The sequence below is a fragment of the Panthera tigris genome, chromosome B1 (assembly GCF_018350195.1).
Source record: "Panthera tigris isolate Pti1 chromosome B1, P.tigris_Pti1_mat1.1, whole genome shotgun sequence".
NCBI classification, from domain to species: Eukaryota; Metazoa; Chordata; class Mammalia; order Carnivora; family Felidae; genus Panthera; species Panthera tigris.
The window spans coordinates 172,871,687-172,886,688 of NC_056663.1; the positions used below are offsets into that span (position 1 = coordinate 172,871,687).

General features: G+C 47.1%; 1 protein-coding gene across 1 annotated transcript in view; it reads left to right on the plus strand.

The window, feature by feature from the left end:
- Positions 1–13,525: 13,525 nt before the first annotated feature.
- RELL1 (RELT like 1) overlaps positions 13,526–15,002 on the plus strand; it is a 69,452-nt gene continuing 67,975 nt past the window's right edge. The window contains exon 1 of the mRNA XM_042984773.1: positions 13,526–13,718. Coding sequence (XP_042840707.1) covers positions 13,631–13,718 — 88 coding nt within the window. The 5' untranslated portion in view covers positions 13,526–13,630. The remainder of the gene's footprint in view (positions 13,719–15,002) is intronic.

Below are 15,002 nucleotides of genomic sequence, written 5' to 3' on the forward strand. Positions count from 1 at the left end.
ACCTGTGACTGACTTCTAATCAATGGGCTGGCGGTGGCAGTGGGATGTCACGTCCATGACTACGTTCCACAAGACTGTAACTTGCATCTTGATACACACCCTCTCCATTGCCTTCTCAGTTTGCACGCTTGGAAAAATCAAGCAGCCCACATGGCAGAGAACCAAGAGAGGGCCAACATGCCACGAGGAACCGAATCCTGAATCTTACCAATGGCCACTTGAGCTTAAAAGTGGATCTTTCCCCAGTCAAGCCTGCAGATGAGCCCCCTCCTTGGCCAACACTTTGATTGCAGCCTCGTGTGAGTCCCTGAAACAGGATCTAGTTAGCCATACCTGGATTGCAGACTCCCAGGAACTATGAGCTAATAAATGTGTGTTGTTTTAAGGCACTGGGTTTGTGATAATTTTCTTATAGAGCAATAGGAATCTGATACACCCGCCAAAGAACCTCAGTGGGGACTATCCGAACCCATAACATAGTTTCTCACGATGTTGAACCTCAAAAGTGTAACTTGAGGTATAGATATTTGTTACTCAAAGTGTGGCTCAGGAGTTGGATGCTTGACTGAGCCACCCAGGGACACCAGGGGTATGCATTTCAAAGAACTTATTTCCTTAGCATCCAAGCAAGGCATGTGCTGGTACCGTTTTAAAAATTCTACTTCTCTACCCACATAAAACATCGTTGGTATCCTCAGTGTTTGCTATCTGTGCAACATATGACAGAGGAGGCATCCCATTGGTCAGAAAGTAACAGAATACAGTAAGATATGTGAGTTATTCAATCTGGGGACAGAATGGCAACTGATGACAGATATGGTTAAGAGTACCATTTCCACAGGAATTGGCACATGATTTGATACCTAAAGGTGGAGAGCACACAGGACATTGAAGGTGATAGATGTTGAAGAAGGAGCAGGTAGGAATATTTATGGGGCTTTTGGTGACTTGAAAATAGACCCATTTGGCTGAGCATAGACTTTAAGTAAAGGAATAATGAGTAAAGGCCATAGAAGCCAACACTGTGGAGAGAGAGAAAGAAAGAGAAAGAGAAAGAGAGAAAAAGGAAGATAGATTACAATAGGTACCGATTGCTGTTTCAACTAAGGCATCAAAATATAATAGATCCCACATTCCGAACTGAGGAGTGGGTTGCTGATTTATCAATGAGGTAGTAAAAATCCAGTGACATGACTGAGTTTCTCATCTATATTGGAATGTGTAAAAATTGGGGCGCCTGGGTGGCTCAGTCGGTTAAGCCTCTGACTTCGGGCCTCAGGTCATGATCTCACTGTTTGTGAGTTTGAGCCCCGCATCTGGCTCTGTGCTGACAGCTCAGAGCCTGGAGCCTGCTTCCGATTCTGTGTCGCCCTCTCTCTCTCTGCCTCCTGCCTGCTCATGCTCTGTGTCTCTGCCTCTTAAAAATAAAAAAAGCTTGGGAATAATCGAAGAAGAGAAGAGGGGGGTTTAGAAAGAGTGGCTGGGGTGGTGTGGGCATTAAAATCTTGCCTTCAACACACAAGAGGAGAGGGAAGGGTGTGCTTCCTTCTTCACTGCAAGGCAACTTTACTGGCAACACCACTCAGCTTCATCTGCATCCTCTTCCTGGTGCCTGTCTTCTACCGGGAAAGGCTAACAGGTGAGGGATGGCCTAGTCAGCTGCTGTGACAGCAGAGCAAAGACGTGGCTTCACTTGGGGAAGGAGTGGCTGTGATTCCCATAGTTTTTTGAAGCAAAGAATATGCTCCTACGGGGCAGGCCTGTCAAGGGGTCTTCGGTCTTATCTATAAAGATGGTCTGGAGGGACCAGCAGCCCCCAGGGAAAAGAAATCTGGAGCCTGAGGAATAAGTCAAGGAATAACAGATGTTCTCTCTCTTTGGTGGGAATGGAGGAGGATAGATTCCCAGGGGTGGGAGGCAGAGCGGGGAGAGGAGGCTCTAAAGAACCAATGAAACTTCACACGAGAGAAAAGTCTGTTTTAAACACCTTCCATTACTATTTAGCTCCGATGAGAGTACCGAAGTAGAATTTCCTTGCCCTTCTTCCTCTCCCTCACAGCCCAAGTCTGTGAAGACAAAAAACTGGTCAGCAGGAAGGAGAATGGCAAGCAGAGGACCTGGCGGGGAAGGAGAGGCAAAGACTGAGTCCCCAGCATACAGACTTGGATGGGGATTTGCACACAAGGGATGCATTAGGGAGTACCCCTCAGATCAACACTGTGTGTGGGGGGGGGGGCGGGGAGCGTGTGATCAGGATTGGGCAGAGGAAGGCATTGGACCGGGATGTAGTTGCTACACAGGTTCTAGGCTTTTCCCTGGGGTAGTTCTAGAGCTGGGCAGCTCTTCTCAAGTCGTCCTTCCTTGGAAGAGGGTTCTCCACACTTCCTTGCCCCCATTGGTCAGGGCCTGGGTAAGGGGTGTTTCTGGGGAAGAGGTAGCTCTCTTTCGCTGAGGCCAATTTCCAGAGATCCTCTCCGTGGAGAACCTTCAGGACCCATCTTCCAGCAGCCGAGGGACAGTTCAAGCCTGCCCGCGGATGGCACATCATGCTTCAGTAAACGGACGACACAAACTTCCCAGTGCAGGCACCTTGTCTTGTGCAGGCATGGGCACAGGAGAGAGAGGAGTTTGTAACCATCACGGCGGACTGAACTTCCAGTTAGCTCCAGAGTAGCTCTCAAAGCCTTAAAGGAACCAGGAAAATCATAAGGCTTGCTCTACATTTCATCCATGGGCCAAGACAGAGATATCCCCACAAAATAAATTTATGGAAATGTGTATCTAGCTAACTAGCTAAATAAACTTACACCCCCCAAACCTTGGTTATGAGTGCAGCAGTTTCTAGAGAAGCAGCATCAGGGAAGATAACTTTTACATCAGAAGATTCCGGGGTAGCGAGGGGGGGGGCGGGGATTATGCAAAGGCAGTCCCTGGAGCTGGGGTTTCATACCTTTTTGGTGTGTGCTTTTTTTTTTTTTTTTAAGTTTATTTTTTTTGAGAGAGAAACAGGAATAGAGGGAACCCCAAGCAGGCTCCATGCTGTCAGTGTAGTGTTAGATGCAGGGCTCGATCTCATGAACCCTAAGATCATGACCTGAGGTGAAATCATGAGTCGGACAGATGCTTGACTGACTGAGCCCCCGCAGACGACCCTGTGTGTGCTTTTGTATATGATTCCTTCAGCAGTCTGGCATAGCCTGTGGAATCTCTTAGCCAAATCCTATTTTTTTATTAAAAAATTGTTTTAAGTTTATTTACTTATTTTGAGAGAGACAGAGACAGTGTGAGTCGGGGAGGGGCAGGGAGAGAGGGAGAGAGAATCCCAAGCAGGTTCCGTGCTGTCAGAGTCTCATGAAACTGTGAGATCATGACCTGAGCTGAAACCAGGAGCCCCTTCAAATCCTACTTTTAAATATATGAAATAAAATACATAGTATTACAAAGTATTACAAAGAAACCAATTCCATTGAAATATTGTTATTGAAAAGTTAAAAAAAGGGGCGCCTGGGTGGCTCAGTCGGTTAAGCGGCCGACTTCGGCTCAGGTCATGATCTCATGGTCCGTGAGTTCGAGCCCCGTGTCGGGCTCTGTGCTTACAGCTCAGAGCCTGGAGCCTGTTTCAGATTCTGTGTCTCCCTCTCTTTGACCCTCCCCCATTCATGCTCTGTCTCTCTCTGTCTCAAAAATAAATAAACGTTGAAAAAAAATTTTAGAAAAGTTAAAAAAATTGTGGTAGCTTGATATGTGCCCCTGCACACATTAAATAATAAAGTTTTATTTTAAATCTTTGAAATGTTACATTTCAAAGTGATTCTACAATAATAATGGGTATACGCAGCATTTTGAAATATCTGCACATCTGTAATAAATATGAAAATACCTGTGATTTCTATTGTTGCCAGTGTTGCAGGCACTGTGGGGTGCTACCTACGTCCATAACTCAAGGCGATGCTAAATTTCACTTCGAGATTATTGAACATAGTGAATAATTATTGCATGATAATTTAAGATTAATGTAATGAAGAATTGCAAGATTAATAAAGATGTAATTTTTCCCCACCCAAATCCACAAAACCCCTGAATTCTATTTATACAGACCCCTTGGGGGCCCATGGATTCTAGACTAGAACCCTTGCAATCTGGAATAAGACCAGGCAATCCTCTACATCATAAAGTAATGAGAATTTTTAGGATCTTTTTGTGGGAGGGTAAGCTGGCAGTGGACTGTGTTGAAGGTCTTGGAATTCTGGAAAAGGAGACCTTCACTAATCCTAATATTGAAGAGGTAAGTGAGGGCCCAAGGAGTGTGGTGTGCTTGCCATAAGAAATTTTCCATGGCCATCATGGCTGAGAGAGTGATGAGAACTGCCCCTTTCCTTCTTCTGTCTGTGCTGGATCCACAGATGACATTTGCCAAACTTTCAGGAAAAGTCTGTCATGTTCAGCACCTTTATATTAGCATGTTGTGGGGGGAAAAGAGTAGGCAGCAGCCATGTTAGGGGAGGGGGCAAAGAAGGGAATGGCAGCCATTCCTACAGGTCAGAGTGGCCATCCTAGAATCGTACCTAGAGAACCGTTAGGAGCCAGTTGACCATGAATAAGCAGCTGGCAGTGTGAACTGAGTCAGAAAGGCCAAGAGACCAACCTACCTCAACTCAAATATGTGAAAGGTAAGTGAGCCTGGATGGTGAGGGAAGAGCTGGATCGTGCCTGCAAGGAGAGGAGCTACCCAGAGGGCAGACATTTATGTTGTATCAGGCTAAAGGTTTTACCGTGACCCCGTAGGCAACAAAGGGCTTGCTCCTGGAGGAGTGTTGAGCCAGGGAGTGTCTGCTATAATCAGGCTTTTGGAAAGAACACTCTAGCAGAGGAATGGTGGGCTGTGGGAGGGGCGGTGCTGGTGGGGTCAGGGGGGACAGGCTAGACACAGATTCTGTTTGAGAGGCAACTGCATGACCAGGAACACAAAAGGAATATGAGACCCTTAGAATCATGCCTTTTAGGACATAGCTTGCCTTTCCAAAATCAAACGCGAGGTGGTTTCAGCAAGAAAAGAACTTGGGTGATTGCTTTGAAGTAGATGCAACTGGCTTACCCAGTTCCTCCGTCTGTCTTCGTGTGTAGTTACAGAAGAAAGGATTGGTTAGAATTTCAGCATCAAAATTCTTCATCAAGGGGCGCCTGGGTGGCCCAGTCGGTTAAGCTTCCGACTCTTGATTTCGGCTCAGGTCATGATGTCATGGTTTGGTGAGTTCGAGCCCTACGTTGGGCTGTGCACCTCGGGAAGCTTACGGGATTCTCTCTCTTTCTCTCTCTCTCTCTCTCTGCCCTTCCCCCACTCATGCTTTCTCTGTCTGTCTCAAAATAAATAAATAAACCTTAATAAATAAATAAATAAATAAAAAGTTCTTCATTGAGTCTCACGGTGGGGAGTGAGACGGGAGTGTGCTGCTGGGTGGGGGAGGGATGTTCACCGCACTGAATCTCACCTTCGGCCAAGCATGTTTCTGGTGATACAGTTCTGCATGAGTGCCGAGCCCCAGGGCAGAACCTTAAAGCTCTATTTAGTGCATACCATGCGTGAGCTGTCATTCATTTGTACTGTTGTGACTTCAGGGGATTTGCAGACACAGGGGGCACAGAGGCACTAAGGGAGTCCCAGGTCCCCAGGGCCTCCTGCAGGCTCAGAAAGATGGAGAAATCTTGGAAAGCACGACCCTTGGGAGTAAAAGCAGAGGGTAGGAGTCCAAGAGGCTTTTCAGTTACCACCTGAGAAAGGAATTAGGGGCTCAAGCCAGGTCTCTACGGTACGCGTGGCTATGTATGGTCTTGGCAACCGAATGGCCCATATGGGATTCTCAGAGCTCCAAAGACATTGGCAGCATCTGGATTATGTGGCAAGAGGGCCCTTGTCGTCTCATATCTTCTGTCCCGCCGCCCTGATTCATGCACTTCATGCTCCACCAGACCCCTCAAGTTCTCCCCGTGCCAGCCCACACGTGAGCTTGTCTCCTGGACCCCTTAGCCTTCCAAACTGCTAAATGACTTGAAAAACCTCTAGGATGCCAGGCTTTTTCCTGGAAAAACCCTAAACCTGGCTACATCTCCTAGGCTGCCTTCTTTATTCCCACCCCCCGCTGCCAAGCACCGTAACAGAGCATCATTCAACTGAGCAGATTGGCCCATGAAAAATTCATGGGCTTCAGCTCCAGCTGTTCCCTCAGTGACACACAGCACTGCCTACACCAGTCCCCTCTCCTGATCCCTTCAGCGACCGTGCAAACCTTCATCACTCTCAGAATCTCTAAGCATTGGCAAAAAGTGCCTTTCCCTCCAGTGAGTTTATTCTGATACCGTGCAATCTGGAGAGCTCTGTCCTCAGGATAGGAGGAAACGGGACTTGCAGAGTCCCAGGGGGAAGCGTACCTGGCAGCACACAATAAGGCAACACACCCCAGTGCTTAAAACCTGTCCCCCTCCCCTGCCACCAACCCCTGACTTTGGGTCTCCACGGTGTCAGCAGTCAGCACATTCGGGGCTAACTCTACCCCTCCCCAGGGAAAGAAAAACAAGGTTGGATCTTGGTTGGTATGACTCAGGCTTCTGTGGGAGGGAGAGAAAGATCTCAAGCAATGCCCAGATCACTATTGACACAGGACACAGTCACGCTTGAGTGTGCATGTGTGTGTGAGCACTGGTGAGAGTGTACATGTGTGCTCTTCCATGCGAGTACACAGCCTCGTGGGCAGTGCGAGCTCATAAGCAGGGGAGGCTCTCCTCTGCTTTTCCAAGACTTGACCAGAAAGCCAGAATCTCTTGCCTTCGTGTCCTGGGATAAGTTAGTAAATGATGCCCTTGTGCAGTACACAACACAGATGCCTGTACTGATGGCTCTGACCATGGTCTCTTCAATACCCTTGTATCGTTTCCTTCCCTTCCATTGTCAGAGGATGGCTTTGCGTCTGTTAATGTGAACCTCCTCAATTTTCTATTTCCTACCTGAAAGTATATTCACATCTGCACTTTTCTTTTGCCATTTCCCTTCAATTACAGAGCAAAAGGTATCTGCCTTTTGTTCACGGCCAACATATCCTACGTTATTGATCCCATCAGGAGCCTTCCCTAAACCTTGCTGCGTTAGCTGTCCCCCTCATCACATCTTCCTTTCTGCTTTCCAGTTGTCCCATAAAATCAACTCCATTTCATAAAAGCATTCTTCTGGCGCCCAAGGCCCCTCTACCACTCCTTTTCTTTTCTCTCTCAGCCACGCTCTGGAAAGAGAACTCTCTGGGACTATTTTTACTTCTTCATCCACTGTGCTCTGGCTTCCCCCTCAGTGTTCTTTCACAGGGCCTCTGGAACCTCCATGGCGCCTGATTTGCTGGATAACTTTTCAGCCCTTATTTTGCTGGACTGTTTCGTCCATTTGACACTGATGATCACTTCTATCTTCAGGAAAACCTTGCCTTGGTTGGCTTCTGTGGGTTAGGGTGAGGACCATGCCCAACATCTCTATCTAGAGGACCAGCTGTGCTCAGCTGGGCAATCCTGTGTTCTCCTGAGACACGGGAAATCGATCCACAGCCAAACCGTGGAGGTCATGCTGCACGGGGCCTGGGTGTGAGGAAGCTCTGGGAGGCCCCGGCCAAGATAAATAAGTAGTAAATAAGCAGCATATGGCAGAGAGAGTCGGAGAGAAAGAGAGATAGACAAAGACAGAGATAGAGACAAAGAGAAAACAGAGACAGAGAGAAGGGAGGAGACAGAGAAAGGCATGGGCAGAGAAACAGAGAGAGAGAGAGAGACAGAGGAAGAAAGAGAGATATAGAAGGGAGACACGGGCAGAAAGACAGAAAGACAGAGGGGAAGCATATACTTGCTAAGAGGTAGAAGTGAGAATGATGTGGCAGCCCAGAGAGCTGGAGAAGGTCCCTCACCTCTTACATTTACTCTTTATTGCTCCTGGTTCTAATTTGCTTGAGGACTTGAGGCCTGGCCCTTTTTATATCCATGAGAGACTTTACCCTTATAATACATTTAGTATTTACTGAGCTAGTGTTTAAATTTCTGTTGATTGCAGTCAAAAGGAAGCTTGACTAAAACAGATACCTTGTACCCTATAGAGCATGTCCTTTGAAATGTGCATTGTGGGTTTTACTGGGCCCAAGCCATGCGGTTCCCCCCTATAATTTTCTCTTGTTCTTTACTGAGAACAGCCATGCCAACGTATATCCACCTGGCTTTGAGGCTCTACCACCACATGGCCTGAGTCACTCACACACAATTTTCAGAAGAACGTGTGCTCATGCAACAAAACACAACATCATGTCCAGGAAAGGAGGCAGGGACTATGGACACCATTGCTAACCTATCCATCAGATTTCACTGACATCTACCGAGCATGTTGGCAAAATTAGGACTTTGGTATGTGCAGCTCCTGACTTAGGATGAAAAAGATCTAACTGAACAATGGAAATTCTTCTCACCATCCCTAAAAAGAAAAAAAACACACAACTATTTTAGTGATAGAATAATTTATTATAATTTATGACAATTTCAGGGTATTTGAAGTTCTTGATTCTTCTTTTACGGACTATTATGCTCAGCTATGACCCACAGTTTTGTCAACCCGTTTTCTCTTTCTTTCCCTCCTGCATACTCATCACTGTGCAGCCAACACCATGCAAATTCTCTCACAGAACACTTGCTCATACACTTCCCTCACCTCTGCGATAATCCCCAGGACTCAGCCCGAATTGTTCCTTCTCTGCAAAGCCTTGCTCAGAGCTTCTGGCTGCAATCCTTTTGGTCTTCTTGGAATTTTTCTCTAGCCTAGTGGTTCTCAACCAGGGGTGATTTTGTCCCCCAGGAAACATTTGGCACTATCTGGAGATATTCTGGGTCGTCACAACTCAGGGTTTTGGAGGGAAGAGTTCTTCTGGCATTTAGTTCGTAGAGGCAGAGGATGCCGCTAAATATCCTACAATATTCAAAACAGCCACCCAACGAAGAATTATCTGGCCCATAATGTTTTCGTAATTTTGAGAAACGCTTCAGTCTAGCCTGACTTTGGCACCCTGCAACCTATCAGTTGGTTACTTATTATGGCATAGAGTCTTCGGGCTGGATGGCAACCTTCAGGAACCAGCCTATCACCCCCCCCTGAATTTTATGGGTAAGAAGACTAACCAAAGAGAAGCTGCTGAAAGTCAGAGTGAGTTACTGGCAGGACTCTACACTCTCCCCCAAACCTTTGACCATTTCCACTCTGCCATGCTGTTGTTTCCTTTTTTCCAGGTATAGTGAAGTTTCTTTTTTCTTTAAAAAAAATTTTTTTTTAACATTTATTCATTTTTGAGAGACAGAGAGAGACAGAGCATGAGTGGGGAAGGGGCAGAGAGAGGGAGACACAGAATCCGAAGCAGTCTCCAGGCTCTGAGCTGCCAGCACAGAGCCTGACGCAGGGGTCAAACTCACAGAGCTGATAGACCCTGACCTGAGCCGAAGTCGGACGCTCAACCAACTGAGCCACCCAGGCGCCCCGAAGAGTTTCTTTAAGTAAGGTTAGGATGTTTTATTAAATGTGCAGTGACTCTCCCTTCCAACTGCCTACCCTCAGCCCAGTACTAGGAACATGGTATATACTTGCTATTAGACCAAAATAACTGTAGGTTTTATAAAATATCATTTTATTCCCCTGCTATGTATATATATGTATTCCCCTGCTGTGTATATATATGTAAAATTGTAAGCTTTTCTCCTAGATATAACGTCTCAAAAGGAAAGATGACTACATCTAAATCACAGGGAGAAGAAATTCTACAGAGATCTTCTGCGGAAGTGTTTTCAACATTAATTAAAATAAATACCAGCCAACTGAGTCTTACGCATTTAAATGATGGTGATGAAAATGACCACTTTAGGAAAACAGGAAAGGTTTCTACTAAGGGGAATGATTAACTGAATTCTTGCAGAGACACTGGAAACAAAACAAAACAAAACAAAACCCAACAAAAAACAGGACAGCACATTGCATAAGTTTGTAAATTTGATTCCTCCAAACTCTTGTTTATAACCTATCTCTATAAACAAATATTCTCCTTGAAGAAAAGAGCACGTAATTGTTGATGTGGAGTTCAAGAAGGCTAGGATAAGCATGCAAAGACAGAATAAGACTTCATATTGGAAAAGGGGAGCTGCTTGGCTAATATTCTTCATTTCAGAGGCAGAGCAGTATAGGCAGAAGTTCAAGTGCAGGCCTGCAGTGAGCTGATCCTGATTTGAGTCCCAGTGACACCATGGAGAGGCTGTGTGACTTGGGTAGATTCCTTAATCCTCAAAGGCTAGTCTTCTCAGCTTTGAAGGGAAAGTCAGTAACAATACTTCTTAAAATAAAAATTTGTGAGGATTTGGTGAAGGAAACCCTCACCATGGGATGGGGTTAAATCTAAGGGATGAAGTAATGAATGCTATTGTTATAACCATTTTTACCTACTATCTTTTAATTTTATTTCTGAAAAAAAATGGGAAGATCACTAGTCATGAGACTATTTTTATTTTTATTTCTCCAGGAGAAACGTAACATCCCCTTCCTAATATGAAAGAGAACTTCCATCATATTGGAGTCTTCATGTTTAAAATAAAACAAGTGATGGCTTTTAGATGTGTGTTTGTGGTGCTTTTTAAATCGTGCAAGCAAATCTGTAGTGTACCCGGAGAATAATTTAAACTTGATTTTCTCTCCCTCCTTCCTCCCTCCCTCCCTTCATCGCTTTCTCCTTCCCTTCTTCCCTTCAATGAGATGTGCAAATGCACATATATGGGGTTATGTGACAGTAAGGTCTCTATTGAGACTGTCAAGCAGCTAAGTGTTACCAAAAAAGTCTGAGAAAGGAAATTTCAGAGCCTTGGTTTCCAACCCTGGCTCATACGAGGTATGAGGTATCTGGCAAGCCACTTAACTATCTCTCATCTCTAAAGTAAGGGCTTAGTAGATGGTTACTAGGGTTTTCTCCAGCTTTAATTACAGTGTTGTATTTTTACTTCTGGAGAGCCATGAACAGACATCCAACTCAAATATGTTGTTTAAAACGGTCCTGTCTTGGGGACCCAGGTTGGTTCAGTTGGTGGTGCGTATAACGCTTGGTTTTGGGGTTGTGGGTTTAAGCCCCAGGTAGGGTATAGAGATTACTTTAAAAAAATGGTCCTGTCTTTTTAATAGTAAATTCAATATATGGAAAAAGAGTGAAACATTATTCATTTTTCTAGTGATATTTTTTTATTTAAAATTTTTCTTTAATTTACTTTTGAGACACACAGAGAGAGAGAGGAAGCAGGGGAGGGGCAGAGAGAGAGGGGGACAGAGGATCTGAAGTGGGCTCTGGGATGACAGCAGCAAGCCCGATGTAGGGCTTGAACCCATGAACTGTGAGATCATGACCTGAGCCAGTCAGACGCCTAACCGACTGAGCCACCCAGGTACCCCTCAAATGATATTTTGCATTTTGCATAGATATCTTGGTTCAAGCATTTTGCTGCATTCTGAGTGCCAAAACCAGAGCTGGCTTTATGGACGTACAACCTTTACACAGGTCTGCATGCTTAGAAGGGCTCCATAATTGATTTAATGCTCTGCTATTGCCATTGTAAAAGTCTTTTTTTTTTTTTTTTAATGTTTATTTATTTATTTTGAGAGAGAGCGTGAGTGGAGAAGGGGCAGTGAAAGAGGGAGATAGAGAATCCCAGGCAGGCTCCTCGCTGTCCATGCAGAGCCCGGTGCAGGGCTGGATCTCACAAACCATGACCTGAGCCAAAATCAAGAGTTGGAGGCTGAACCTACTGAGCCACTCAGGTACCCGGCCACCTTGGAATTCTTAATAATTTTTGAACAAAAGGACCTGGATTTTCATTTTACACTAGGCTCTGCAAATTATATAGCTGTTTCTGGCTACAACTGATAGTTTGCAGTTTAATTTCCAGGCTTAGGACTCTTTTTTTGTTGTTGTTAGAAACCTACATAGAACTTTTTCCTCTGCAGCCATTCTCAGTTTTTAGGGTAGTATAAAACTGCTTCACCCGCCCGACTACAGGATGTGTCTGCAACTGTGCACGGGACACATAGCGCCTGTCCTTGGCTTCAGAGGACAGCGACTCCCATCCTCCAGTCCCAGCTATCTGTAGTGGTCTGAGCTTCTGTTGCTGGGGATTCCTGCCAAAATAGACTTACAGATAAGAGTCTATAGTAGACTGTTCCGAGGACTTAACAAGAAGATAAAAAGTCCTTTTTTGAAAATTGGAGGATGCTAGTCAAGCCAAGGAAGAGCCTCATTCTGTGAAAAGCCCCAGCCCTCACCTGCCTCATGATGCCTGTGATCTTGAGCATTGCTGAAGGGCTGATTGTGTTGCCTCAGGAGTGTCTAAAGCGCAGTAAAGAGGGAACTACTCAGAAAGGCTCTAGGCTAATCAATGAAATGCATGTGATGATTCAATTTCAAAACCACTTTTGACCTTTTATTTAATGTGTACTGTCATTGAGCTGGGCACTGAGGGCATAGCAGTGAGCAAACACAATGAAGACAAGTTAATTCCAGTTTATCACAGTGGCTGGTGGGTTTACTCAAGGGCCTGTGAAATGGGAATACTACTCACCTCACAGAGCTTAAGTGAGCATACAAGATCATAAGTGACTAGGCACTTAAAGAGCTATTTCGTTAAACTATTTGCAAGGTGCAATGTGGGCACACGATTAAAAAAGGGCTGACCGTGTTGCTTCAGGAGTCTCTACAGTGCAGTAAGCAGGGAAGTACTCAGAAGGGCTCCAGGCTAATCAATGCAATGCATGTGATGATTCAACTTCTGCAATTCCTGCAGGTATGTAGAAACAGTTTAAATGGAAGCAGAGATAGGAAGAAATTTAAATGTATGGCCTTTTCTTTTCAATTTTCAAACAGTGGAACTTCACGTGCAGCGCCCCTCTCCGGACCAGTCACGGAGGGGAAAGCCAGTTGGATAGAAATGCCAACAAAGAATTAAGATCGCGCCCACTTCGATGATGGCCAAGTCAGCCCGTCTAGAGCTTCCTGTCCAGCTCTCCCTCTTCCTCTTCTTGTGCCCGCCTGCTCTCTGCGCGGGAGAGGATGAACCGCGGAGACCCTGCCCCCGCGCCCGGCTCCCGCTCAATCCACACATCTGCGCTGAAGCCAGACTGGGAAACCAAGCGGGCGCCGCGAGAAGAGGTGGGACCGGGCAGAGGTGGGCGTGGCCGGGGGGGGGCGGAAACCGGCGGAGGGAGGCGTGGTCGAGCAGTGGTGGGCGGGGCAGGAGAGGCGGGGTCACAGCCTTATCCCGGCGGCCCAGGCCGCGGTTGAAATTAGAGAGGAAGCAGGCGCCGCGGGCGGAGGCGGGGCCAGGCTGCCGTGGGTGGGGACCAGGGCGGAGCCCCGGGTTTGGCGGGGTGAGGCCTGGCCGAGCCGGGTGGGTGGGGCCGGAGAGGAGGGTGCTTGACGGGGCGGGGCTTACAGCGCGCGGGGGCAGAGTCCTGCTCCCCCGTCAGCCGCCGGCTGTCTAGCAGCACTGCCTGCAGGAGCCCCAGACGCGGCGCCCCGGGGAAGGAAGGCGGAGGAACGCGGCGATGGCCCCACGGGAACTCTTGGGGTCCGCGGTCCTGGCCGCCGCTGTCTTCGTGGGAGGCGCCATGAGTTCGCCGCTAGTGGCCCCGGGTGAGTGCCCCGCCGGGGCCTGGGCGCTCGGGAGGAGGCGAGGGGTCCGGACGGCAGCCCGGCAGCACCCCGAGCTGCCCTCGCCCTGGCACCGCCGCGGGGATCCCGACACTGAACATCTGGCTGTTGGAGGGTGGCCCGGGCCGGGTGCGGCGCGGGGCGACGGCTCCCGTCCCTCCCTTCCCGCCTGCCCGGGACTCGCCTTCCCTCCTCTCGCCGGCTCCTCTGAGGACCTGTTACCCCTGGCGCGCCCCTCTGAGCTGTCTTGGGTGTAGGGAGCTGGCCTAGCTTCTTCGGGTGCGCTTCTGGCCGGGCTGAGCATCTTCGAGCCCCGCGGACCCCTTTCCTTACGCGCTTGTCCTCAAAGGCCCCGCGAGCGGAAGATCGTGACACAAGGGGCCGGGTGCGCGGTCGTCGCCTCCCCCCGCCCACCTTTGTTTTATATTTTAAGACCTTGGGGAGTTCCATTTCTTTCCTTTCCAAGTTTTCATTAATTGTGTAGTGGTTGATGGATTCTTGTAACAGGTTGGGGATTTCAGATGTCTTACCCACATATCCTGGACAAATCAGTCTTGGAAAAAGGGAAGGCTCATTTGTAAACTTACATTTTTTTTTTTTCTTTTTTGAGTCAATTCCTGTCACCACAAAAGGAACCTTCTGTGGTCGGAACAGGAAGCCACCAGCAGAGACCGTAAAGTGTGTCCCCAATGACGAATTTGGAGCAGGAGTTTTTAATTGAAATCTAAAAGGAGGTGTAACTTTTATGGAAGTCAGGTCTCACGCTCTTTTGTTTTTATGGCTATAGACCCCAGGGATCCCTTGCCACCGTTTTCCCTCTTAGTTGTCACTTTAGAGCAGTAGTTAAAAAAACACTAATAAATATATCTCTTCGTGGCCGTCTGGGGTTACCACAGCCTGGAATCTTACGTCAGCAAGCTCTTCCAAGCTTGAGCAGCTTCTTTTCACGTCCAAATAATAAGCATCTGGAAGCCTTCCAATCGTAACTCTCCTCCATGAAAACACGTACACTGCTCTTCACTCCTGAGAAGATTCCAATCGCTTACAGCTTGTAAACTGGCTTATCACTTTGGTCTTCACTTTTTTGTAGAACACAGATCATGTTAAGAAGGGAACAGGATGGCAAATATGTCTCCTGAGCCTTTATTAGCAGATCTGTATTTCCTTCAGTCATCCCCCCCCCTCCCCGGGGAAATGACAGCTAGTGACATGTATTATTGGATGAGAGATTTTCGTTTTACCCTGGGTTTCATTGCTGAGAATGAA